The following is a 24928-nucleotide window of genomic DNA, read 5'->3' as shown; positions in this document are numbered from 1 at the left end:
AAGAGTAAGCTGGGTGTAGTGTCACATGCCTTTAATAGCAGTACAGGAAGGCAGGTTTTGAGTTTTGAGGCCAGCCACATCTATATAGTGAGTTCCATGACAGCCAGGGCAGCATAGAGAGGCCATGTCTCAACAAACAAGAGATCTAGGAGCGCAGTCCACAAGAGTCTCGAGGGGCTGCCCTGTATAAGCACACAGCTCCCATACGCTACCCTGGGGATGGGAGAGTTTGGGTTTGAGCCGTGAGAAGGCTGGGCTTGGCCTTGGAGGTCCTTGCTCACCCGGATGAACTGTTGGAAGCGTTTGTCTCGAGCATACAGCTCCTTATAGAGCTTTAAGGCCTTGGTGTGGCGGCTGCAGAACTCTGAGTAGGTCTTGCGCATCTGCTCAGCATTGGAACCTGAGAACTGGAAGTCGGGAGAGCAAGACTAGGTGAGCATTTCCTACAGAGCCGCACCTCAGCCCTCAGCACACCTCTGGCCTTCAGTTAGGCTGCTTCCTCCTCTCCAGTTGTCCCCTGCTTGGCTTCCCTTCTGATCACCAGAGTTTGGCTAGAGCTAAGAACTGTTTAGTCCTAGGCCAGTAAGATGGCCCTTACTAGCAAGCCTTGCAACCTGAATTCAAATCCTGGGACTCACATGATGGGGAAGAACCAACTCCCAGGACTGCCTCCTGACCTCCACACGCTCACACGCATTCATGAACGGGCTCAAGTGTGTCTTCTCCTACCTGACTGATGAGCAAGTCACCCAAACGATGGATGACAAAGTTCCGGGTGCTGCCTGGACATAGAGCCTGGCGCCGCCGTTCCAGAAGCTGATTAAGGAAACGTGTGTGAATGTCACTGAGTTCATCCACGCAGGGGAACAGGCCCTGGACCACTTCTGGCTCCATCTGCAACTCTTCCAGCATCCCAGTGCGAAAGAGGCGGGTCATAATCTTCAAGGTTCTCACGTGGTGCAGCTCTGTCTGGATCAGCTCTACGGGACAAAGGGACATTTGTTCCTGCCGTACTCTACCTCGGGCACAACTCATGGGATTCTTATGTGGATCTCTTCCAAGTTAACGCTTGTGTGGCTGTCGTCTCAGACCACTTCCTTGTCATTTCAAGCAGTACACTCTTTCAGGGCAAGAGTTCTGTGTGTTAGAGGTGTAGGCTTCCCAGTTCCCGGAACAGTGTTGGCCATGGGAGAGGCAGGATGAAGACCGAGGACTGACTTGAGCAAGAGATATGAGTAGAGCATTGGGAGCTGGGTGCAGTGGTATGTACTCAAAATCTCAGAACTCCGGAGGCTGAGGCAGGAGGACCGAGAGTTTGAGACCAGCCTGGCCTACATGCTGAGACTCTAATCTCTTAAATATAAAATTACAAAATTGTCAACAGTGCTGGGCGGTGGTGGCGCACGCTTTTAATCCCAGCACTTGGAAGGCAGAGGCAGGCGGATTTCTGAGTTCGAGGCTAGCCTGGTCTACAAAGTGAGTTCCAGGACAGCCAGGGCTACACAGAGAAACCCTGTCTCGAAAAACCGAAAACAAAAACAAAACAAAACAAAACAAAAAAAACAAAATTGCCAACGGCACCAAGAAGTAGGTGTACAGGGAACAAGTTGGTACTAGCTGGGGACATGGAGGCCAAGGATGGGATGAGGGTGTCCCAACAGGTAGGTGGCAGGGAGAAGACTCAGGTAAGCAAAGCCTGGATTAAAAGACAGGTGCAGGGGAACCAAAGTGGCCTTAGCATACCATAGATGACATCTTGCTTCTTCATCACTTCCTTTTTGTGCTGCTGCAGGAAGCTGCTGTCCACGGCAAGGCTCCAAGAATCCGCCTCAAAGTCCTTCTCATCCATCTCAAAGTCGCTCATCAGCTCATTGTAGAACACTTCTACACCTGCGTGTGCATCAGTGCCGCTGGCACCTCAGAGCCTAGCTCTCCCATCCCTACATCCTCTTCCTTCCCATCCCAGGCTTCTCACACCACCGTCTTGCCAACACGATTCTCCCCAGGGCCGGGTCTGCTCACCTTCATCAATAAGGGATTCCACGGACAGGGTTCGGTTCCGCATGTTGAGGGAGTCTGTGGACTGGGAGAGGATCTGACGCAGCCCCAGAGGAGACTCATCATTGAAATGTCTGAAGGAAGTGGAGGCCATCTGCATCACCCCAACTCGGGCAGGAGGTCCCTTCCCAGGTTGGGACCCAAGCTTGGGCTCCTAGGGATAGCTATTCTGTGCTGGAACTTATCTTTCTCGTATCTGTCTCCAGCTCTGAACTCAGGGGAAGACACAGCGCTCTCATGGGCTATACTCTCTCCTGCCAGGCCCCCTCTGCCCCAAACAGAAGCTCACCCAGCAATGTTGGTAGTGGAAACACTTTTGGCCAAAGATAAGGAGGAGAGGCCCCGCCGAGAACCCAGGAGGGACTGCCGGAAGCTGTCGGAAGGGTAAATGGCAGACGTTGGCCGCTCTCTGGTGGTCGCTGTAAGGAAGGAGGCCAAGCAGGAGAAAGCTTAATTCCCTGGCTCTTTGCTCTCCCAGGCTCCTCACGGGGAGCCATGGGGAACTGTCTGGCCTGTCCTCAGCTCCCTAAGAGGCAAAGAAAATTGGCAAGGCCCATCAAGGTAATGCTACTGTCCACTGTGCAAGCCACCACCATGAATTAAGAGCCTGTTCTTATATGTTCTTCCCACCCCCACCCCAACCCAGCCAAGCCTATAAGCAAACTGAAGGCTGGAAATGTGAGACCTGTCTGCAGTGATCCAAGCTGGGGAGAAGGAACCTGGGCATCACGCTTTCCTGAACTGACAGTGGACACTCAGTCCCCAAATGAAGTATAGGTAACAGCATGTGGCAAGGCTCGAGTAACCTGCCATCCTTGTCCCTCATCCCTATGTGGACTAGCCTGTCTACATACTAAGCCCCAGAATAAGGACCATCCTTTATGGCACTCCCTCCCAAGGCACTTCCAAAAGGAGCTTTGTGTGTCTGGGTGTGACCTCAGGGGGGCAGCAGAGCCCGTGGGCTCAGTGGCTTGGTGGCCCTGTGAACTCACTCTTACTTCGAAGGGAGACAGACTGCAAAGCAGTGTTGTTCCTCAGCAGTGCAGCTTTCTGTTGCTGTGACACAGAGCAGAAGAGAGACACCACAAACAGCTGTCACCCAAAGACTGCCCTGCCACACACCCAGAACAAGCCAGATCCTGGCATCCGCCCTCTTGGGAGAAAGTTGACCCCGCAGTTAAGGACATCGGGATATAGGTAAACTAGTGTGGCAGGGCTGTGTTTACACAGGCCGAGGGTCTGGGATGCCCCACGGCAAGGAGAGGGACAGAGGGTGAGGGATGTGTGGAAAGGCCCGCAGGGATGGCGATGCCCTCCCCGCAAGCCCTCTGCCCACCCTGCCATCTAGCTCACCTTCTGCTTGACCTTGGTACAGTTGGCCAGGGTGTCTTTACAGCGGTTGTGGATGGTCACGTTACATGCTGGCAGGGTGGGGGTAGAGAGGGTAAGGGAGGGCTGGGGTGGTACTAGGGGTGACACACCCACATGTAAACACCCAACTCCCCAGGCCATATAGCTTGTAGACACTCTCCCAGAGTTGTTGGTCATTATCACATGTGTGTCCTCCCCCCTTCCTTCAAGCAGGTACTGAAGTGAGAGGGGTCTGGTGTGGACCATCCAGGAGGTTGGGAAATACTACAGCCCGGAGGACCAGAGGGAAGAAAGGTGTGTCTGCTGCTTGGGAAGAGCAAAGAGCACAAAGGAGATGACACTGCAGATGATCACGGGGGCTCCCAAGACCAGAAGCTGACAGAGAGCCAGAACTCACAGTGGTCTCCGAGGAAAGCTCCCCACTCACTTCACAGATGAAGAATCTGCTCTGAACGCTGCTTGCTTACCTAGGTCACCCAGCTACACTTAGATGTGCTCAGATCTAAAATCCATACTCCTCCATGGATATGCCAGAGGCTCCTGCCTACTGCTTCAAAGTCTGGACCAGTGGCCCTTCCCTTTCCCATCTTGGCAGCCTTCTGCATTAACTCCATTCTGGGGGCCTTTTCTCTTGTAGGCCTGGGAAGTTCTGTTCCCCAGTAAGGCAAACTACAGCTCCCACACTCCATCTGCTTCCCCCCATCCCCCACCCCACCTCTCCATCAAGTAGGAAAGGAAAAAGGAGTAGCTGAACTAGCTGAGCCTGCACTCGGGACCATGGCTGTTCCCTTCCTGACAGGCCCTCAGCTCTACAGCTCCCCCCACCCCACCCCCAAACACCACAGGAAACTCTGCTAACTCAGGCAGACAATGCCCAACACCACGCTCACTTCCACAAATACAAGGCACACAGGGTGGGGCAGAAGGGGCCGACAGAAGCCAGGCTGTGGCAGTGCCCACCCCCTGGAGCTCCCTTCCCCTACCCACAACACCTAGTGTCTCTGAATCGAGCCCCCGCTTTCCACCTGCTCTCAAAATAGTGCTACCCACCTCCCCAGTTCCCCTGGCAACAAGCTTCCGGATTGAGTATTTTGCCAGGTCTCTAGAGGGATCTAGATTGGGGTTACCTCCTCATCCTTTTGGCTCTAGATCAAGTGGTAAAGAAGTGGGGGGGGCAGGCCTCTCTGGTTCTTTTTGAGGGGGGTAGGCCTCCCTGGTTCTATCTGGGATTCCTTTCCAACATCCCAAAGGGATTAGGAGGCTAGAGTGGAGTTGTGTTGGTCAGTATCAAGGTACAACACTCGAGTCTACTCCAGGGAAGGCATGGGGATGGGGGTGGGGGTGGGGGTGGGGCAGGGCGGAGCTAGAGCCCTCTGCAATGGTATCCTAAGGAGGTCGGAATTCCTCTGTCTCCTTCCTGGGGCAGGATAAAGGTTAGACATGGGCAAGATTAGGAGTTTTGAGCCCTTCCCTCCATCATTCAGGTCTCTGCTGAATTTCTTTATCAGGGATAAAGAAATGGATAATCCCAGCCTGTCCTTGAATCTGCAGACTTCTTTTCCCTCACATGCAACAGAAAGGCAGGGGCAAGGAGTCCTCGCGTCTAAGCTGTCCAGGGAGATGGGCAGAGGCAGCTGCAGGCTGGCAGCTTCCCTCCGCTCCCTACTCCTCTCCCACCCTGCATTATAACACACATTCCTGCTCATTCTCCAGGCAGTTCTCCGAACTGTCAGCAGCTGTTCAAGAGGCGAGGGGGATACCCAAGCCAGCGACAGCTGCATGGAGAGTAACAACAGCCTCTGTCACCCCACACCCAAGAGACCAACCAGCTTACGCCACATTCCAATAGCCACCACCCAGTGTGGGCAAGGGTGGCAGGAGACCAAGCACCTGAGCATGACACTTGAGCCCGGCTGGGATCCGGAAAATAGAGTCCTTTAAAGGATCCAGGGTGGGAAGGACAGACGGACGGGAGAACTAGAGGTCGATGGCAACTGAGGCTAGGTCACCTTTGGGACCAAAAACTTACTAGGACAAATGAGGGCTTCCTTGGCTGTGATGCTCTTGTTACAGGCATAGCACATGGTCATGCCGGAGACGGAGATGGTGGTGAAGAGGTGGCCGTTGGTATAGCGGGCATCTTTAGCTTCCTTCATCTTCTCCTTTTCCCGGGTCTGTGGAAAGATTGAGAGACAGAAGTGAGGTCAGAAGACACTCAGTCAGGTACCTGGCGTCCAGATAAACAGCAGAGGCATGGGAGAAATGCCTGCCTAGAGAGGCTGAAGTGACAGCAATTGCTAAAGCATAACCCACTATGCACGGGTGTCCGAGGTGGCTGTCCAGGCATGACCAGGCCCTGGGTAGTCAGTCCCTGAGGCTTCGAGGCCTCTGACCTACCTGACCCCGGCGACTGGGCTGCCTCCTGTTCCCACTCATCTCCCTAGCTCTAGAGCTCTGCGTCCTCACTCCACCTTCCAGCCTTAGCTCTGCTCGCCCCCGGGCTGCTGTACGATTTCTCTGTGCCGGGGGAAGATGCGCAGAGAGAGGGGAGGACCAGTGAAGCAGAGGGTGCCAGCTCACCAGCGCTTTCCAATCTATGGGAGTTAGCTCCTCTCATAACCATGACAACGGGTGTTGGAGCTGCTGTCTTCAGAGCAGTCATGGGGGAGCAGGGATGGCAAAGCAGGAGATTCCCCTATTAGATTGGCTGGGGGTGGGGGCCAGGATGCCTCTTCAGACACCATCAACTCAGAGGCCAGGATCCGAACCCTCTAACTCTTCTACTTACACTCAGTCAAAGCCCAAAAGAGATCCCTCACTAGCAGAGTGTGTGTGTGTGTGTGTGTGTGTGTGTGTGTGTGTGTACGTACAGAGGTGGGGGCTCAGTACCCAAGAAACCCTGTGAACTCCAGATCACAGCGCTAGGCCTGCAGCACTCTTGAGTACCTTCTTACCCCGAGGTCTATGTTTACCTTTGCCTTTAAGCTTCCCCTACCTCCTCCAGCTTCTGTCAGAGTCCTTGACTTCTTTACTGTTCCTCCCCAAGCTCCAAGAGCCAGAAAAGGTGAAAAGACAATGTCAGCTGTGGTAGCCCATGCCTGTTAACTCCTGACTAAGACAGGAAGACTAAGACTATTGCAGCAAGCCTGGGCTACTGAACAACTGTCTCAAAACAACAACAACAACAACAACGTGTATGTGCATGCGCACACACTCATGCACAAACAGCACTGAGGTGGAGGCAGGAAGCTTGGGAGTTCAAGGACATCCTTGGCTATATAGTGATATGAGGCCCTATCTCAAAACACCACCACTACGATCAAAAACAAAACACAACACAAAACAAACAGGTTAGAAGACAGCTTAAAAGAAAAGCAAAGGCACCCGATGACCCTGGTCGATTCCCAGGTCCCACACGGCAGAAGAACAAACTGACACCCACGTCCAAACCATGGCACGGAACCAATAAGTCAGAAAAGGCAGGATAAATGGAACAGTGGGGCACGGCTTTAATCCCAGCACTGGGGAGGAGAGGCAGGCCGATCTCTGAGTCTGAGGCCACACTAGCCTACGTAGCAAATTCCAAGCCAGTCAGAATGTCACAGTGAGACCCTGTATCTAAAGTAATTAGTTAAGTTAATTAATTAAAGATGTTAGAGGACAAGCCAGGCAGGAGTGAAGCTCGTCTTTAAACCTAGCATTTGGGGCTGGAGAGACGGCTCGGCGGTTAGGAGCACTGACTGCTTTTCCAAAGGTCCTGAGTTCAAATCCCAGCAACCACATGGTGGCTCACAACCATCTGTAATGAGATCTGACACCCTTCTCTGTTCTCTGGTCTGTCTGAAAACAGCTACAGTGTACTTACATATAACAATAAATAAATCTTTAAAAAAAAAAAAAACTAGCATTTGGGTGGCAGAGTCTCGCAAATCTCAGACTTCGAGGGCAGCCTGGTCTACATAGTAAGTTCCAGGAGAGGAAAGCCAGAGCTGCACAGAGAAACCTTATCTCTAAGGGGGAAAAAATGTTAGGAGACAAGGACATCATTCAGGTGACTGGGGCTGAGAGTAGGAGCCCCAAGTTGAGGACACTGGCTGGGACCCTAGGACAAAAAGTCACAATTCAGTGAAAAGCATTCAGCCTGGGCCTGGATGAGCAGTCCTGCCTACGCCACTAACCATGCTGGCAGTTAGAGGGGAGGATGGGAAAAGGGGAAGCAGAAAGGTGCTGAGTCAACTGTCCAGGGGCTGGAGAGCAGTGGACCACAGAGCCCTGGGCCTTGGGGTGGCCAAAGAGCAATGGACCAGAGAGCCCTGGGCCTTGGGGTGGCCTGAGGATGATGGAGCCCAGTGGTCTAGACAGAGATCACCTCCTTATGTCCCCCCTTCACTTTACCACCTCCGCCATACATTTTTCCTTTCTCCCCTAACTATACTGTTGGGGTTTCATTTGGTAACTTTTTGATTTATTTTGTTTTGAGTCAGGGTCTCACTATGAAGCCCTGTCTAGCCTTGAACTAAAGGTAATCCTCCTGCCTCAGTCACCAAAGTTCAGGACTTGCAGGCGTGCAAGTCAGGGCTCTTCTTTTTATCTGGCCTGCTCTCTTCTCTCCTTATCTTGGTCCTCTCTCCTGTCCCCGCTCTTGCTGCAGACACTCCTCCATACACTGCACCGTCTCTCTCAGCCATGCATCTACTTCTCTAAGGGATGGTCCTCCCTCCCTGTCCCTGCGGCTGGCTCCTCCTCTGAGGGACACTCCTCCTGCAGACTCTAGTATGGGCCATTTCAGCATTCCCTGCTCTAGTGGCTCCTACCTACCTGAATCAATAGGAAAGTCTCCCACTGCTTGGCACTCCAGCTGCCTTGTGGGAACTCTTTAATTGTTTGTTTTTGTTTTTGTTTTTTAAGATCAAAGTCACCTCAAATTCACCTCCTTGGACTTCAAAGGCCAAGCCTAAATATCTCTTGCCACATGCTCTCTCTCTCTCCCTCTCTCTCTCTCTTCACCTCTCTGCCCTCCCACGCTTCTCTAGGACACCAATCTAGAGTATGAATATTTATGACAAATTTAAATAAAAACAAACAAGTAAGTAAAAGGAGACTAGCAGACACCAGAACACCGCGCCTGGCAAGGGCCACTCCAGAAAGAACAGTGTGCCTGCAGACATATTCTAAAGCTGTGATAGGTTCCTACCGCACAGCTCTCTGTACTACCTGCCTGGACAATTCTGTTGGGAGTGGCCAAGAGACTGGGACCAGAAAGGGCTCTGATAGCCCTTTCCCTCCTTGCACCACTGCCCACACAGACCCAGCTTCTCTAGTCCTTGCCTTCCACCTAACCAAAACTCACCCTCTCTCCAAGTGACCCCTGCTCTAGGTGGGCAAGCAGAGGGCAGCAGCCGCAGCAGCAACAGCACATCCCAGCACCAGCGATCCGGCCCTGGCACGGCCTAGCACTATTGTCCCAGAGATAGCTGGACTGAGCCCGCCCCAGGGCTCAAGCTGTGGAGAATGGACTAACATGGGAACTGCTTACTGGGGGGTGGGGGTTTGGCTGGATTGATTCACTGTCTCCCGTTTACACACAGCACGCAGAACAGCTCTTCACCTCCTCCATGTCACAGTATGTCCAGGAGAAGAAGCAATCGTAGCTAGGGATGGTGTACACCCCAGGAAGCCCAGACACTGGGAAGGCTGAGGTAGGAGCATGGTCAGTTCAAAGCCAACCTGGGCTACTTAGCAAGACACTATCTTAAAAGAATATGTCTAAAAAGGGCAGGGGATGTTGCTCAGGGTTCAAGGGTCTAATAGATATGAAGCACTGGATTTAATCCTAGCACCACAGGGGCAAGAAAGACCAGTCATTCCTCAGTCCAAACATCCACCTTAGGGCTCAGGGCCCTTTCTGCTTGACCCAACCCTCTGCTGTCCAGCTCTGGATGTCTTCTTGCTTCTTCTTCAAAGATCTCGGAAGTCTTGCCTGCTCACGGGCACTGTCCAGGCTAATGTTACACGTGGGGTTACCTGACTATCAAACGGAACAAGCTTAGGTGTTTTGGCACGCTCCTGTAGCGCCAGCACTTGGCGAGATGAGGGGCAGAAGGATCAGGAGTTCAAGGTAACTTTCCTCCTGAAACCCAAAAGCCTCACCCATGTACAGCGGGCACCCAGTGTGTGCTGGGGAAGGGAGGTAAAAAAGCAAGGAATGGGGCTGGAGAGATGGCTCAGCGGTCGAGAGCACTGACTGCTCTTCCAGAGGTCCTGAGTTCAAGTCCCAGCAACCATATGGTGGCTGGCTCACAACCATCTGTAATGAGATCTGATGCCCTCATCTGGTGTGTCTGAAGACAGTGACATTGTACTCACATATGTAAAATAAATAAATCTTAAAAAAAAAAAAAAGAAAGAAGAAAAGGAAGGAAAGACAGGGTCTCCTGTAGTACCCCTGCTCTAGGGACACCCTTTACTGCCTGTGAGAACCATAGGAACTTCTGTGCCCTTTCCAGTCCTTCCTTTCCCTCTTCCTGGAGCACTCCCAAGCCAGATCTCCTACTCCCTCTGACTGAGTCCTCCCCTGGGGGGGGTCAGAATGTTAACTCAAAACCTCCTTCCATTTTCACACCAAGTCTTGGCCACTGTGGGGAGACAAGTTCTCCCCATCTTGTGCCCTAGGCTAAGAGAAAACAATGATTCACAGAAAGGCAAACCCAGGCTCTGGCTTCCCGGGCTCCTCAGGGTGAGTCAGTGCTGCTCTCCCAGTTCTCACCTCCCTCCTCTCTCCACACCAGGGCCTCTGGGAGATCTGTGTGGTGTTCACAATCACCACTGACTGTGAGAGAGTGGCCTCAGCCTCTTCCTTCAGACTCTTGAAGGAGCCCACTGGGACTAAATGCCCGTGGCTCCACCCTGGACAGCTGAGACTCAGGGTCACTGGTTGTGAAGGGGAAGAAGGGCTGTTGTTGAGCAGTGCAGAGCTTGCAAACTTGGTTTCAATCCCACAAGGGGAAATCTATGAGCTGGAGAGCGAGGAGAGAGAAGATTCCTGATGCGAGTCCAGGAGGACGACTTTGGATGGTCTATTCGAGGCCCTGCTCCTTCAAACACTCCAGAGAAGGAAACGGGGAGACTGGACGCTGAGAGAAGGTAGCCAGATGCAGACAGTAAAGCCCCAGACAGAAACAAAAGAGAAGGCCATCACGGAATACACAAAGGCACTTAGAAAACCTCTGCTTAATGAAGGATGGTAAACCACTGGACAGGGGACTGGGCAGCATCCTGGTGATGTGGGAGAAGGGCACTTAAGTCATAAGCAATAAAATCCAGCTAGATAGAGACTCTGAGACCCAGTTTCCCTGGACCCCAGCCTGCTCCCCACCCAGCCACACCTGTCGGGCCAAGAGAGAGAAGGCAAGAAAAACGCAGACAGACGGGCATTTGTGCAGGCAAACAATAGCTGTGCCAGACTCCCTGCCCTCCTGGCACAAGGCAGGCCAGCTGAGTTGGGAGGGGGTAGCTGCAGCCTGCAGCCCTGCCCCCACCTCCCTAAGGAGACACAAACAAACCCAGAAGGGTCCAGCCAGCACTTCTCAGCCATTTCTCCACCAGCTCCAGAAACCACCACGACCAATTAATTCACTCAAAACCTACATCCTACATCAACACAGAGGCTAAACTTTAAAATGGGAACTACTTCCTTATGTCCACTCAGCTTGGTAAGCACGAATTTTCAAAGATCACCCCTGAGCATCTATGACGGAGAGACACACCCCCAATACAAGAAGCATGGGACAATACTTGGGAATCACAGTTTGATCTGTGCCCTCCCTGATAGAAGGTCACAGTTTTGGTACCAGAAACCAGACCCTCCTTCACCTCCTCTGGTGCCCCTGGGTGTTTTAGGTGCTGCCAGCTATCTTGCAGTCCCTAGGTGACCTCTCTAAGTCTTAGCTCCCTGGGCCCAGCTTTGCCGCTTTCTCCTCACCAAGTGCTTTGCTGAACACCCATGACCCCTACAAGCTTTTTGGATGGCCTCCAGACTTCAGCTTCCTCGAGGACCCAACTCCTCCAGTCTCCCAAACTGTCAGGATTCTTCTTTCCCTCCAGGGCTCCCCCCCAGCCCTGCCCTCCTGGCCCTGCAAACAAAGCCAGCCACCTCTCTGGAACTCAGAACAAAGGCAGCCCGCTCTCCCCGCTCCCCATCACATACAGGGTTCAGGAAGACCCATGGTGCTCCTGGCTTTGTTCTGTGGGCCAAGACGGTTAGGGCTCAGGAAAGTAGGGTGGAGAGATAAGGGGGCCTAAAGATGGAAAGAGCAGCTTTGAGGCTTGAGGAGGTAGGAAGTAGGGCAGAGAGAACTGAGGGGGCGGAGAACAGAAGACAGCCTGGAAGAACAGAAACAATGCAGAGAAAAGGGAAGCAAGCGTGGAGGGGCGGAAGGAGCGATCCTATGCCGATCCTATGCCGGGAAGGAGAAAGGGGCAGGTTACACTTGAATTCTTCCCTCTGAGAAGATATCTCAAAGTAAGGAAAGAGGTGGGGGAGGGCAGCGGATCTCAGGGTTGACCTTTCTCCCTCCCTCGTAGGTATCGGGGAAGACCACGTTCCTCAAATAATCTCATTTCCAGTGGGCCCCTCGACTTCCCAGCACAGTATAAAAAGAAAGGAGACAGCTGGTGCGCTGGGGGGGGGGGGGGAGATCCAGGGTTCGTGGCTAGGAACCAACTCCCCCACTTCAGTAACCACAGCTTTCCGGAGGTGTCCCTCCCCTTCCGACCAGCTCAAACTGACAACCTCCCTCCTTCCCCTGGTCTCTCTACCCTCTCAGAACCACTCACTGGTCTCTGGGAAACCAGTCAGATTCCCTGATCCCTTCTCCATAGCATAGTCAAAAGATAAAAAAGCCAGGAGTCTGGATTTCCAGTTACTGTGTTATGGAAAAAGAAAAAAAGAAAAACAGGGGATGAGATGCCAGGTGTCTGGATTGGAGAAAGGCCCCCTGAGGATGTCTTCGTACAGCCCCACAGGTCTGCCTCTCCTGCCCCCCCCCCCCCAGTGGCTTTCCTTTTTAGGGTGGAACCAAATTTCCGTGCTTTCAAAAAGTTCCCCCCACCCACCCTGGCTTTACTCCAGGGTCTCGCTCAAACGGTTGAAAAAATAAACAGACTCTGGGAGCTGGGGCCTGGCCTGTCGCTAGGGTTTGTTAAGAGCCTGTCTGCCACCCCACAATTCACACTCAGTCACCTCACCCTGGAGCTGCTCAGAGCCCTGCTAGCTTTCTTCCGGTGAGCAGACTCCCATCCCGAAACCCTACAAAAAGCCTCAAACTGAGCTTCCCGCCCCCGAGGCTCTCCACCCCTACCGACCTTCTCCCAGTGTAGCAGTAAAGCAAGTAGCTAAAGCCTGGAACCTTGGAGGAAGGGAGAGGGCAGCTTTCCATTCGCAGAGTGGCTTTCCAGCCTGAAAATGATCTGCTTGGTTGGCTGGCTGCGGGAGGGTCATTACGCTCTCGCTAAGGACAGGGATTAAGATTAAAGCCCTTCCTGCCTTTGCTTTCCGAGAGAGCCTTATAATGTGAGTGTCCTGAGGTACAGGGAGGCGCCGTCCGCCTGAACCAGGCCCCCCTGGCTTCACTTATTCATCTACAAGTCCTCCTCGGCTTCACCACTTCCTGTGAGCTGAGGTGAGGAAAGTCATGGCATTTGGGAGGGCGTCTGAATACAAAGACAGGAATAAAGGACACTTGTAAAGGCGTGCTGGAGAGGTCGTATTGCAGAGTGTGCTGATAATTACACAGCCAGACTCCAGATGACAGGTGAAGGGCCCCCAAGCCGAGGCGATAATCGAAATATGGCTGAGGGGAGTGGGGGAACTGGGTTAACCGAGGCGGCTGGAGAACCAGGAGCCTGGAAGCTGATGAAACAGATAAGGGTGGGAACTACTCTGGGTCCTGGCACCGAGACGCTCAGGATGTGAGAAGGCATCCCAGCGACACAAAGGCAGCTTGCTTCACCTGATGGATCGGTTTGGCCTGGCGGAGAAAATGGGCGGCCGCTTGCTGTCTTGACCCCTAGCCACCCGCCTACCCCAGGCAAGAACTGAATCACAGCTGGAAAGTCCATCCGCAAGAAGAGGAGGAGCTGACTTTTGTCTTGGAGGGGCGGGAAGGTGGGGGAGGGAGCTTGGAAAACACCCCCTCCGGCCCCCTCCACCCGCTGGTGGGGACAAAGGGGGAACGACCGAGCCGGCGCTAGCGGGCACGGCCGCAAGCAACCCCCGGAACTGGGGTGCGGAAAGGGGTGCCCAAGAGCGTCGTCCCTAGGAACCCGACACGCTCGCCCCTCTTTCCCGCTCGATCCCTTACCGGAGCAACTTTCTTCCGAGCGGCCCAAAACACTCGGTCCCGCCGAACCACTGGTAACCCAGCTCAGCTCTCCTAGATCCCCGCACAGAAGCTGCGCGGGTGCTGGAGACGCGGGTCACGTTGCGGTCCTCCAGCCCCCTCCTCACGCGCTCGCAGCCCCACCCACCCCGTCCGGCCGCTGCGCGCGGACTCGGGCGCCCCAGAGCGGGCGGGGGGACGCGGGACGCGGGGCGGAGGCCCAGAGGTCGGCAGGGCGCCCGGTCGCAGAGCCAGCCCACCTTGGTTGCCTGCTCCTTGCTCCGGTCGATCCGCGCGCGAGTGAGGGATTCGATCCGAGACATAATCCAGCGTGAGCCGCGGGAGGACGCGGCGGCCCCGGGTGTCCAGCAACGGCGGGGGAGGGGTCCGGCCGCACGCGTCGGCCTCGGGGACAGGAAGTCTGAGTCCCCTCGCCCCTGCACCCAGCACCAGTTCCTCAAACCCTAGTCTCCTCCCCCACCCGAGCTCAGGAAGGGGAGAGGCGGAGCGGAGGCAGGGCGGGGTACCCGCGCACCGGACGGGACGCCGGGGTTAGTATCGCTGCAGTCTGCTGGACAGGGGTCCTTGGGACAGGTTCGAGGATCCCTTTTCCCTTTAGCGCTTAGGAACACTCTCTGACCTCAGCGACCTCCCTTAGCTCGGCTGTCCTTGAAAAACACCGGCGCCCATTCCGGGTAACTTCACTCTTTAAAGACCCTAAGGGGATTCTATCACCTTATCGGTAACTGGGAGACCTAGCCATAAGGGCTCACTCATCAAACAGGCTTGAGTACACAGACCGCTTTTACAATGTTGGACTGGTATGACAAGAGGGAGGGGGCAATGAAAGGGGAACTAGAAGCTTCATCGTTAACAGGCTTCACTCCCCCAAAAGAGTGAAGAAGGGGACTCCTTTCCAAAAGCTAGGAGTCCACAAGAGAGGGTTTTCCCCTCACCCCCCCCCACCCCCCGCCCAGCTTCTCACCCCTCTGGGCCTTGTGGACCACACTCTGACCATCCTTCTCAGCCCCACCTCTGCCAATTACTTTGGCAGTGAAGGTGAGAAGGCTCCACCTTTCCTGAGGCTAGCTGAGGAAATCCTTCCTTGTGTCCTGACACCAGTTTTCTCTGCCACAGGAGACTATAGAAACAACTTGGCCCTGTCTGGAAACGTTTGAGCTTGCTGAGGAGTGTGGGTGGGTTTTCATTTCTCTGGACCCTTTGAGTCAACCTGAGTTTCCTGCCACTGGGGAAATTCTCCAGTCTGCTCCGTTTCCACCTATCAAGGTCTCCGATTTCTCTGTAAAAACCTGAGCACCCTGGGGCAAAGTTTTGTAAAAATTTAGGGTACTACCTAATCTAGTCCCAAAAGTGTGTGGTAATGAGGGAGGGAGATGGCTAGGCGTGGTGTTGCACAGAGGCAGGGAGATTTCTGAGTTCAAGGCCAGCCTGGTCTACAGAGTGAGTTCCAGGACAGCCAGGGCTACACAGAGAAACCCTGTCTCAAAACACCGAAAAAAAAAAGAAAGAAAGAAAAAAGAAAGAGGGAGGGAGATGAGGCCCAGCCACTGTCACCAGCTTCTGCTCTGTTCTTCTCGGTAGCGGGGCAGGGAGGGTGGTGTTAGGGCTGCAGGTTTCCAGCCCAGCCCTGCACTCCTAGAGTGCCAATTTTAGCCTCAGTCTCTAATTTGGGCTCGGCTGCCTCATCCACCCGCTGTGCTGGTTGGGCTCCTCAGCTCCTCACCCCGGCTCTGCTCCCCTCCCACTCTGCTCCTCTGACCTATCTCCTGCCTAGGAACTCCCTCACCTTTTGTGCCCATTCTCCTGTTCAGGGTCCTTATATAGTAAAGGCCAGGGAAAAAGAAACAATGTCCAGTTCAGGCTGGCCAGATGAGGCAGAAAGGACTTTCCCAGACCAATTCTGTTTTCTCTGAAGGAATCCTAGGAAGGCCTCAGGACCTGCCATGTTCCTATTGGCTCTGAGCCTCCAGACTTGCCCCGCTTGAGTGACCAGCCAAAGCTGAGAAATGTACTAACAATCAGCTAGAGGTCAGAATGAGCTGCCTGGTTTGGGGGGGGGGGGGGCAGAGACCTCAATTTTCTCTAAGGCCTGAACTAGAAATTGTTATAAGCCAAACTCTTGAGTAACTAGTAAATCTAGGTTTCCCCCAGACTCTTTTGAGGGTCTGGTCAGTACGTAAAGCCCATGTGGAAGGTCTATGGAAGAAGAGGGTGACCTCCTCCTCTAGCCTTTTACTGTGTTTCCCCAGCCTCAGCTCGCTGTCTGCTCCACCTGCTCACCTCTCCCTTGTCTGCCCTGCAAAACCAAACCTTTAAAACTGTATTGAGTGCTCTATGTCTTCAGCTTGACTCCATTTCTGTTCTCTGGAGCCTCTGGAACAATGAACATTCTCCTTTCTTCTGGGGGTCTTCCCTTTCCCCAAACCCCTTCATTCTAGCCCCCACCCCCGTAATCCTACCAGTGACATCTTTGAGAAATTGTTTTTAATATATAAAAAAAATTTAAAAACCTCTGCCAGTATCTAAAAGTAGCCAGTACTTTCTTTGGCTCATTCAACTTGAAAAGGGGGGGTGGGGGGAGGTACCATTGCCATAGACAACTAGAGGGGAAGGGTCTGGTTTCCAAAGGGCCATCGGAGGAACCAAGAGTGTTCCTAGCTGTCTAGATCCAGGCACACAACAGTCCACAAATCAGCCTTCTTCTCATTAACTTGAGCCTTGAACTTGACTTGGGAATGTCTAAGGTGTACATGACCACAGTGGCTTCCTAGCAAGAGCTGTGAAGAAAGGCTTTGGGGTTTACTGAGAGAGACACCCGCCACTTAACATGATTGCTACACCTCTAAGTAGCCCAGCCTCTAGGTTATCTTGTCTGTGAAATGGTGATTAATGTATCACCATCCCTTATCTCTGCCGGAGCTATTCTAAGAAGTACAAGATGAGCACTAGGAGTTTGGCCACCTATAGGATGTCAGTCAAGCAGGGAGAACCAAGCTCCCTCCTCCTCTCCATCCCTAGCAGTGTGCAGCACTGGTACCCAAGCTGGGAACAGGGAGAAAGGGAACATGATGTAGGCACACACATTCAAGTAAGGGTATAGAGAAGACAGAGGGAGAGATACAGAGACAGTCGGGCCTAGAGGCCCTGTGAACACAGGCCAAGGAGCAGGACAATATGCTGACCTACGCTCGGCTCGCTCTTCTTGTTCCCTCTCCATGCTCCGGAGCCTCTACCCAGGTTCCCCTTCTTCAGGTTACTCAATCTCCTGCAGGGCTGCTAGGCCAAGGGTGAGCAAATGCAGTGTGACAGAGCCTGTGTCCTGCGGGGAGGGAGACTTGGCTCCTAAGGGCTTCCTGCTTGCTTTGTCTTCTAGCAGTCTGATTCCTGACCCTGTCTGCCTCCCCCATATCCAGGGGTTTTAAGATTGTGATGTGTATGCCACATGTCTCCATCAGCTCCAACTCCCTCTCTGCAAAGAGTCCCAGCAATGGATCTGCTTACACCTTTCCCTTCCCTGCCCACCTATAGGGAAGGAATCCTGCCGGCCTTCGGAGTCTGGCCTCCAGAAGGGCCCTGCCTTTGCACTTGCAACAACCTGACTCAGGAGTCCCCATGATTCTGCCAGATGAATAGAATGGTGTCTCCTCCAGGTTTCTCTCGGTGCTCAGAGGTAACCTTAGGGTGGAAACCACATGCATACCAGAGGGAAAGGAGAGTGGCTTTTTGTGTTGCAGTAAGTGGAGCCTGCAGCCCCAGTGCTCAGAATGCTTGGGGCAGGATGGTCAACCAGGCTGGGAAGTCATTGCCAGAAGAAGAAAGAAGGGGAGAAGGGAAGAAGGGAAGGGAAGGGAGGGAGGGAGGGAGGGAGGGAGGGAGGGAGGGAGGGAGGGAAGAAATCAGGAAAGAAGGGAGGGAGGAAGGGAGGAAATCAGGAAGGGGGGAGGGAGAGAAGAAGGGAGGGAGAGAAGGAGAGAAGAGGCCACCATTGCTAGGTGTGGTGGTGCATGCCAGGAATCCTAGCACTTGAGATAGAAACAGAAGAATCAAGAGTTCAAGGTCATCTTCAACTCCATAATTTAAGGGTAGCCTGAGCTATGTGAAACCATATCTCAAAAACAACAAACAAACAAACAATCAAATGAATGAATAAGGCCAAGTGTGATGTCTCATTGGTAGAATCTGGACTTTCAGCACTCTGGAGGCTGAGCCAGGAGGAGAGGCACAGCTGAGGCCGCTAGCTGGGTTACATCATAGTGAGTTCCAGGGGAGTCTGAGCTACAGAGGGAGACCTTGTTTCAAAACAGCAAAGAGTCTAAAAAGAAAGAAAATGGAAGGTTGAGGCTGCAGCCAAAGCTCCCTGCTTCCCAGGGCCAAGTGGTAATGACAGAGGAGAGATTGGGACACCTTCACTTCCTGGCATCCGAAGGCACATGGCCACACATGTGCTACATACACTAATCACACACCTTGAAGCTCCCACTCTGCCTGTGGTCCTCTTTCAACCCCTCAGTTGCTGTATCCACCCATAAAATTACGAGTGTAAAAGCACTTGGAAAAGTCTAACACCCTCTGAATAAGGGAAAGGCACTGCTGTAATTATCATTCTTATGTCCAATGGGCAAGATTTCTGTTGCCCACCTTTTAGCTATGGGTGGCCTTAAATGAGGCATCCCTGGGTCGTTTCTCAGCTCCTGCCCCCTTCCCTCTTCCAGCTGTCTGCAGCAGCTATCTGCTAAGCTGGAGAGGAGGGGAACAGAGAAAGGCTGATTTACTGGGACACTCAGAGCTTTGAAGGTACATCTTACAGTGAGGGCCTGAGTCTCTAACAGGAGCTTTGGGGAGGGGTGGGCAGGGAGGAAGAGAAGGATAGTGGCTCTATGCCTCTGTTTCCCAGGCTGACTCCTACCTTGTCCCTGCCGGTCATGCCCAAGAGGAAGCTGAAGGTCCGTCGCAGGGAGGAGCCTGCCCAGGTCCCCGAGTCCTCTTCCAGCTGTTTACCACTGCAGAGAGACAGGGAAGAGATAAGGAAGGGAAGCTGGAAAAGAAAACAGACCGAAGGGATGGCAGGTGTCCACGGAGATAGGAGAGTGGAAATAATCCCCACCTCTGGGGCTCTTCTGGATCAAGATGCTCAAGTTTTCCAGGCCCCTCTACTTATGAGAAAACTCCAGACTCCTCCCAGATCAAGGCAGCCTCCCGCTTCCTCTCCAGCTGAAGATGGGAAGGCCGGGTTCCTCTCAAACTGTTCTCCATCAAGAGTGGTTGGAAAGAGGGCCCTCCAGGGGGCATTTCCCCCTCTCAGAACAAGAGCCCTGTGTAGACCCTTTGCTGTTTGGAAACAAGCCCCTGGGCCTAGAGCCAACAAAGAACCGAATTTCCTGGGATTTCATCAGCCCATCCCATGAGCTAATCCCAACTGGAGCCAGGAGGTTGTGTCAGCTAGAGAATTTTAGGATCACAAATCAGAGCCCGGTTCTTAAAGGGCCCGTGTTTTGCCCACACAGACACTGAGTGTGAGGGCTGCCCTAAGCGAATAAGGTTTCAGCCACACAAGCCAGATGAACAGGTGCTGATTTTGCATGCTTATTTGCATAGTTATTGAAATGTCCCGCATCCGGCTCCATTTCTAAGCTCCATTTCGGGCCCTGTCCCCTCTGCTGAGAATTCCACAGCCCTCAAATAGCTCTCCTTAGACTCATTTTCCATCAGCCGGTTATCTGCCATCCAAAGCCCACCCGTGGCACCCCTGTCCATCCAACAGCAGAATGGCCAGCTCCCCCATATGTCTCTGACAACAGCAAGCAAATCTCTCTCTGCTATCCGGCAGATTCTGTAGGGTTTGGCTACTCCTTTTCTGCCCCATCTCTTCAGGCTACTGCACAACAAGGCGGCAACTCAGGAAAATGGCCTCTCCTCAGAAGCATGGGGGGGGGGGAACCACAGTGTTTGAAGAAGCAGGGAGTCATCGGGCTACAAAGCCCACACCCATCACTCCTCCATCCAGGCCTGTTGTGGGCTTTCAGGATCCCCCAAACTCACCATTTGCTGAGGTCTGTGACATAGGACTGAGGTGAGTTACCTGCAAGGCATACAAGGAAAAGAGAGGAGTCTAGTAAAAAGCCAGACAAAGGCACCTAAGGCCGCCTTCCCAGCCCCCTCCACCTGGATCAGGTTCCCAGGCTGCAGGTGCATGTGACGCCATTCCTGAGGGCAGCCACTGGGGAGCAAGGACAGAGGGCGGGGTCTGGGGAGAGCACAGCTGAACAACTTGTGAGCAAGCTAAAGTGAAGAGCTAGCTGGGACCAATCATGGTTCCTTCCTGTTCTGGTAAACAGAGAGGGCCGAGGCTCAGCACTGAGCTACCTATACTCCATCTTCTAATCTTTATTCAGTTATTTGTTTGTGTGCACATCAGAGGAAGGGCAGGCATGTGGCGATCAGGAAGAGCCTCTCCTTCCACCCTGTGGGTACCCGAGATTGAACTCAGGTTGTCAGACTTGTGGCACCTTTACCCAATAAGCCCAGAGAGCCATCTTGCCCGTCCCTGCTTAGGTCATCTTCAGGACAAAGATGTGCCTTAAGTAACCATCCTCCATCTCTAGTGATGGAGAAGCCTGGAAAGACCCCTTCTATCCGTGTCCTCCGCCACTGGCAGGACAGTCTCAGAGATGCTGGTGTCCTGAATAAGATCCTTCACGTTAGCCAGGTGGTGGAGGCAGAGGCAGAGGCAGGCAGATCTGCAGAGCAAGTTCTAGGACAGCCAGGGTGACACAGAGAAGCCCTGTCTCAAAAGCAAGCTCTTTAACAAACAAACAAGATCCCTCTCTTGAGCCCCAGGAGTGTATGATGTCAGTCGTCTGAACTCCAAACAGCTAACTCTGGCACAGCTGATGACAGGAATGGCGAAAGGGACCGCCATTCTCGGCTTTCACTCACCATTTGGATCTGAGCAGTCCGAAAGGAGATTGATATCACTCATGGACACAGCCTTGGACAGCATGCCAGTGACCGAGGGAACCGAAGAGGCAGCAGATGGATAGCAGAAACTCTGACCCTGGAATTGTGTGGAGTTCTCACATGAAGCCCTTGCTTTGCCCACATCCGCAAATGTGTCTCCACCAGGCCTCCCAAGATTCTCCACTACCCCTCATCTGGGCTATTTCTCTAGAAAGAGTTAAGATAGTATCCAGCAGCTTAATCCATTAACCTGGAAAGAAAATACCACCGTATATATTTTCCATTGTTATTTTGTGTTTCTGTTGGGTGTGGAGGTCAGAGGACAACTTTCAGGAGTGGCTTTTTCTCCTTCCAGCATGGGAATCAGGGATCAAACTCAGGCTGTGTTCTGCACAGCAAGCATTATTACCTGCTGAGCCCACCTGCCAACCTCTTTCTTTTCAACTTATGCTTGAGAAGGGTCTTAGGTAGCTCAGGCTGGCCTTGATATCACCATGGAGCTGAGGACGATCTTGACTTGTTTTGGTTTTGGCTTTGTGTTTTTGAGACAGGGTTTCTCTGTATAGCCCTGGCTGTCTTAGAACTTGTTCTGTAGACCAGGCTGGCCTCGAACTTAGAGATTCATCTGGCTCTGCCTCCTGGGTGCTGGAATTAAAGGATTGCACCTATCCTCCTGGCTCTACCTTCCAAGTGCTTGGTTTGCAGTCAGCCTGTGCTACTGCATCCCATTTGTAAATCGGGATGTAGGGTATTGTTTTTTAAATCAACTCAGAATAATAGAATATATGTAAGGGCCACAATGTGATGTTTTCATACATCATACTTGCTTTTCCTTTTTTTTTTCTAATTTTAAATTAGATTTTATTTGTGTGTGTGTGTGTGTGTGTGTGTGTGTGTGTGTGCTCATGCCACAGCACACCTGTAGAGGTCAAAGGGCAACTTTCAGGAGCTAATTCTTTCCTTCCACAATATGTGTCATAATATCAAACTCAGGTCATCAGGAGTCCTTAAACACTGAGCCATCTCTTGCCCTCCTTCTCTGTCTCTATTTTTCTGTCCTTCTGTCTCTGTCTCCCCACCACCTGCCCCCATGCAGTGTGTGTGTGTGTGTGTGTGTGTGTGTGTGTGTGTGTACACCACCAGATCTAGCTTGTTTGCTTTTTGTTATTTTGGGTTTTGTGTATGCATGAATGCTTGAGTGTGTATATGTACAACACGTGTGCAGGTTCCCAAAGAGACCAGATGATACTGGTCCTCTGCAAGAGCAGCAAGTAGTATAAATGGCTGAAACATCTTCCTAGCCATAGGTGCAATGGATGACCCAGGACAGCAGCTGAGCCACATCCCCAGCCCTGGGCAAAGGATTTTCTTTCTGTAAAGGATTCCAAATGGCAGGAAATAAGACAACAATCGTCAAGTGGAATTACATGAAGTTTAAAAGCTTCAGCACAGCAAGGGAAACAATTAGAGTGAGGAGACGAGAGAACAATTAGAGCTACAAGCGAGAGAAAATCTAGACATACAAGTGACGGGGACTAATGTCTAGAACAGAAGGGGGAAACAGGAAAATAAGCAGTCCAGTCAACAAACGGGCAAGCAAACCGGGCACAAAAAAGTTCTATATCCCTAGCTAGCGGGACAGGGAACTCAAACCACACAGAGAGATTCTACCTTAGTCCATTCAAAGTGGGTATCCTTATTCTGAAAACCAAGGGGCTATGGGGCTGGAGAGATGGCTCAGCAGTTAAGAGCACTGACTGCTCTTCCAGAGGTCCTGAGTTCAATTCCCAGCAACAGCATGGTGGCTCACAACCATCTGTAATGGGATCTGATGCCCTCTTCTGGTGTGTCTGAAGACAGCTACAGTGTACTCATATACATAAAATAAATAAATAATTCAAAGAAAAAAAGGAAGGAAGGAAGAATGAGAAAAGAAAGAAAAAAAGAAAGGAAGAAAGAAAAAGAAAGAAAGAGAGAGAGAGAGAGAGAGAGAGAGAGAGAGACAGCCAGAACCAAGGAGCTGGAAAGAAACTCAGTGTTAAGAGCACAGGCTGCTCCTTGAGGACCCAGGTTTGAGTTCCAGCACCAACAGGATGTCTCACAACTATAATTCCAGTCCCAGGTGATCCAATACCCTCTTCTGACTCCACAGGCACCAGACACACATGTGGGACACAGACATACATGCAGGCACACACATAAATAAGTTGAAAATGCTTTTAAAAGAAAACATTTATATACCCATACAATGTGTCAGTTGCTACTGAGAATTTTAGCTGGGGTGAGCTAAAAATTGTGCTGATTATCTTATCAGTTCTGTGTCCAAGCAGACACTTCACCAGTAGGTAACCCATCTGCCCAGACATTATTATCACTGTTCATCTATGGACTGGAGATATTTAGGAGAGAGAGAGAGAGAGAGAGAGAGAGAGAAAACAACAAAGGTTAGGGCTGGAAAGAGATGGCTTTGCCTTTCTGAGTGATCACTGCTCTTGCAGGGGACTGGAGTTCTATTCCTAGAACCCATGTTGGCAGACAGCTCACAATCACCTGTAACTCCAGGTCCAGGAATCCAAGCCCCTCCTCTGCCCTTCTCAAACATGGTACTTAGTTGCATATACCCACAACATATGTATACCATTAAAAAAAAAAAAAAAAAAAAAAAAAAAAAAGACCAGGTACACTGGGTCGTGGCAGTGCACGCCTTCAGTCCCAGCACTCAGGAGGCAGATGCAGTCAAATCTCCAAGTTCAAGACTAGCCTAGTTCATAAAAAATATCCCAGGACTGCCAAGGCTACACAGAGAAACCCTGTCTCAAAGGCAACAAAATTGAGCCGAGTGTGGCAGTGAATGCTTCTGATCCCAGCACTCAGAGGCTGAGACAAGCAGATCTCTGTGAATTTGAGGCCAACCTGGTCTAACATAAGGAGTTCCAAGCCAGCCAGAGATACATAATATAGAGAATCTGTCTCAAAAAAAAAAAAAAAGAATATGAAAGATTAAAATAAGCCAGGCAGTGGTGACACATGCCTTTATTCCCAGTACTTGGGAGGCAGAGGCAGGTGGATTTCTGAGTTTGAGGCCAGCCTGGTCTACAAAGTGAGTTCTAGGACAGCCAGAGCTACACAGAGAAACCCTGTCTCGGAAAACCAAAAAAAAAAAAATTAAAAAAATAAAAAGAAGGAAAAAAAAGAAAAAGAAAAGATTAAAATAAAATAAACAATTAAAAAACAAAGTGGCCAGGCAGCAGTGGTACACACCTTTATTTCCAGCACTTGGGAGGTAGAGGCAGGTGAATCTCTGTGAATCTGAGGCCAGCCTGGTCTACAGAGTGAGTTCCAGAACAGTGAGGGCTGCAGGGGAAAAAAATACTCTAGAAAAACAAAAAATAACCAACACAGCAAGGGCTGGTGCAGGTGATGTGTCGTGTGTCAAGATTGCACCTGGGTCTCATCCCTGTAACCCATGGGATGGTGGAGGGAAAGGAAGCTCACAAAGTTATGCTCTGTCCTCCATGAGTGAGCCTTGGTATGCTGCCCATAATAATAAACTTACAGGGGAAAAGTATAGGGTTAAAGATGTAGGGATGTAGTTGAGTCAGTAGAGTGCCTGCTCGGCATCACCAAAGCCCTGGCTTCCATCCCTAGGACCACAGGGAACCAGCAAGGTGCTGTATGCCTATAATTTCAGCACTTAAGAGATAGAGACTGGGAGATCAGGAGTTCAGGGTCATCGTCCACCACATAGAGACTTCCACTCTAGCCTGGGCTACATAAGACTCTTGTCTCAAAAAGGAAGTATAAATAAAATATGAATGAATGGCTGTAACAATTTGCAACAACACAGAGATTAAATAAGAGTTGCTTGTAAGCTATGTTGTTGGGGTGAGGATACACCCATGTAACTTTAGTACAGAGGAAGTTTAGGCAGGAAGATCACAAGCTTGAAGTCAGCCTAGACTCTGTCTCAAACAGAACAAAGAAAAAGAAGAATCTAAAACATTTTATAAAATATCATCATTGCTTTAAAATTCAGCCATAAGCCGGGCAGTGGTGGCACACGCCTTTAATCCCAGCACTTGGGAGGCAGAGGCAGGTGGATTTCTAAGTTTGAGGCCAGCCTGGTCTACATAGCCAGTTCC

General features: G+C 51.8%; 1 protein-coding gene and 1 long non-coding RNA gene across 16 annotated transcripts in view; one reads left to right on the top strand and one right to left on the bottom strand.

Annotated features, from left to right (window-relative positions):
- Arhgef2 (rho/rac guanine nucleotide exchange factor (GEF) 2) overlaps nucleotides 1–24928 on the bottom strand; it is a 56428-nt gene that overhangs the window by 14143 nt on the left and 17357 nt on the right. For 4 of the 15 annotated variants that reach the window (XM_006501058.3, XM_011240027.3, XM_006501060.4 and 1 more), the window contains 11 exons: nucleotides 20766–20883; nucleotides 19869–19908; nucleotides 18736–18829; nucleotides 5459–5603; nucleotides 3412–3479; nucleotides 3051–3114; nucleotides 2348–2477; nucleotides 2023–2132; nucleotides 1744–1890; nucleotides 730–980; nucleotides 282–407 (listed from right to left, as the gene is read on the bottom strand). In XM_006501058.3, the coding sequence (XP_006501121.1) occupies nucleotides 282–407; nucleotides 730–980; nucleotides 1744–1890; nucleotides 2023–2132; nucleotides 2348–2477; nucleotides 3051–3114; nucleotides 3412–3479; nucleotides 5459–5603; nucleotides 18736–18829; nucleotides 19869–19908; nucleotides 20766–20883 (1293 nt within the window). Of the gene's footprint in view, nucleotides 1–281; nucleotides 408–729; nucleotides 981–1743; nucleotides 1891–2022; nucleotides 2133–2347; nucleotides 2478–3050; nucleotides 3115–3411; nucleotides 3480–5458; nucleotides 5604–5826; nucleotides 8653–12792; nucleotides 12895–13790; nucleotides 13920–14068; nucleotides 14344–18735; nucleotides 18830–18933; nucleotides 19249–19868; nucleotides 19909–20765; nucleotides 20884–24928 lie in introns of those variants that run through there. The other 11 variants (XM_006501059.3, XM_006501066.2, NM_001198911.2 and 8 more) reach the window with 11 other exon arrangements.
- Nucleotides 14285–17482, top strand: Gm20652. Its single transcript, XR_375820.2, has 2 exons — nucleotides 14285–14359; nucleotides 17358–17482. It is a non-coding gene; the product is annotated as a predicted gene 20652 (long non-coding RNA).

The sequence above is a fragment of the Mus musculus genome, chromosome 3 (genome assembly GCF_000001635.26).
Source record: "Mus musculus strain C57BL/6J chromosome 3, GRCm38.p6 C57BL/6J".
Lineage (NCBI taxonomy): Eukaryota > Metazoa > Chordata > Mammalia > Rodentia > Muridae > Mus > Mus musculus.
Note: the sequence above shows the minus strand (reverse complement) of the source record. Positions and strands in the feature narration are given on the sequence as shown.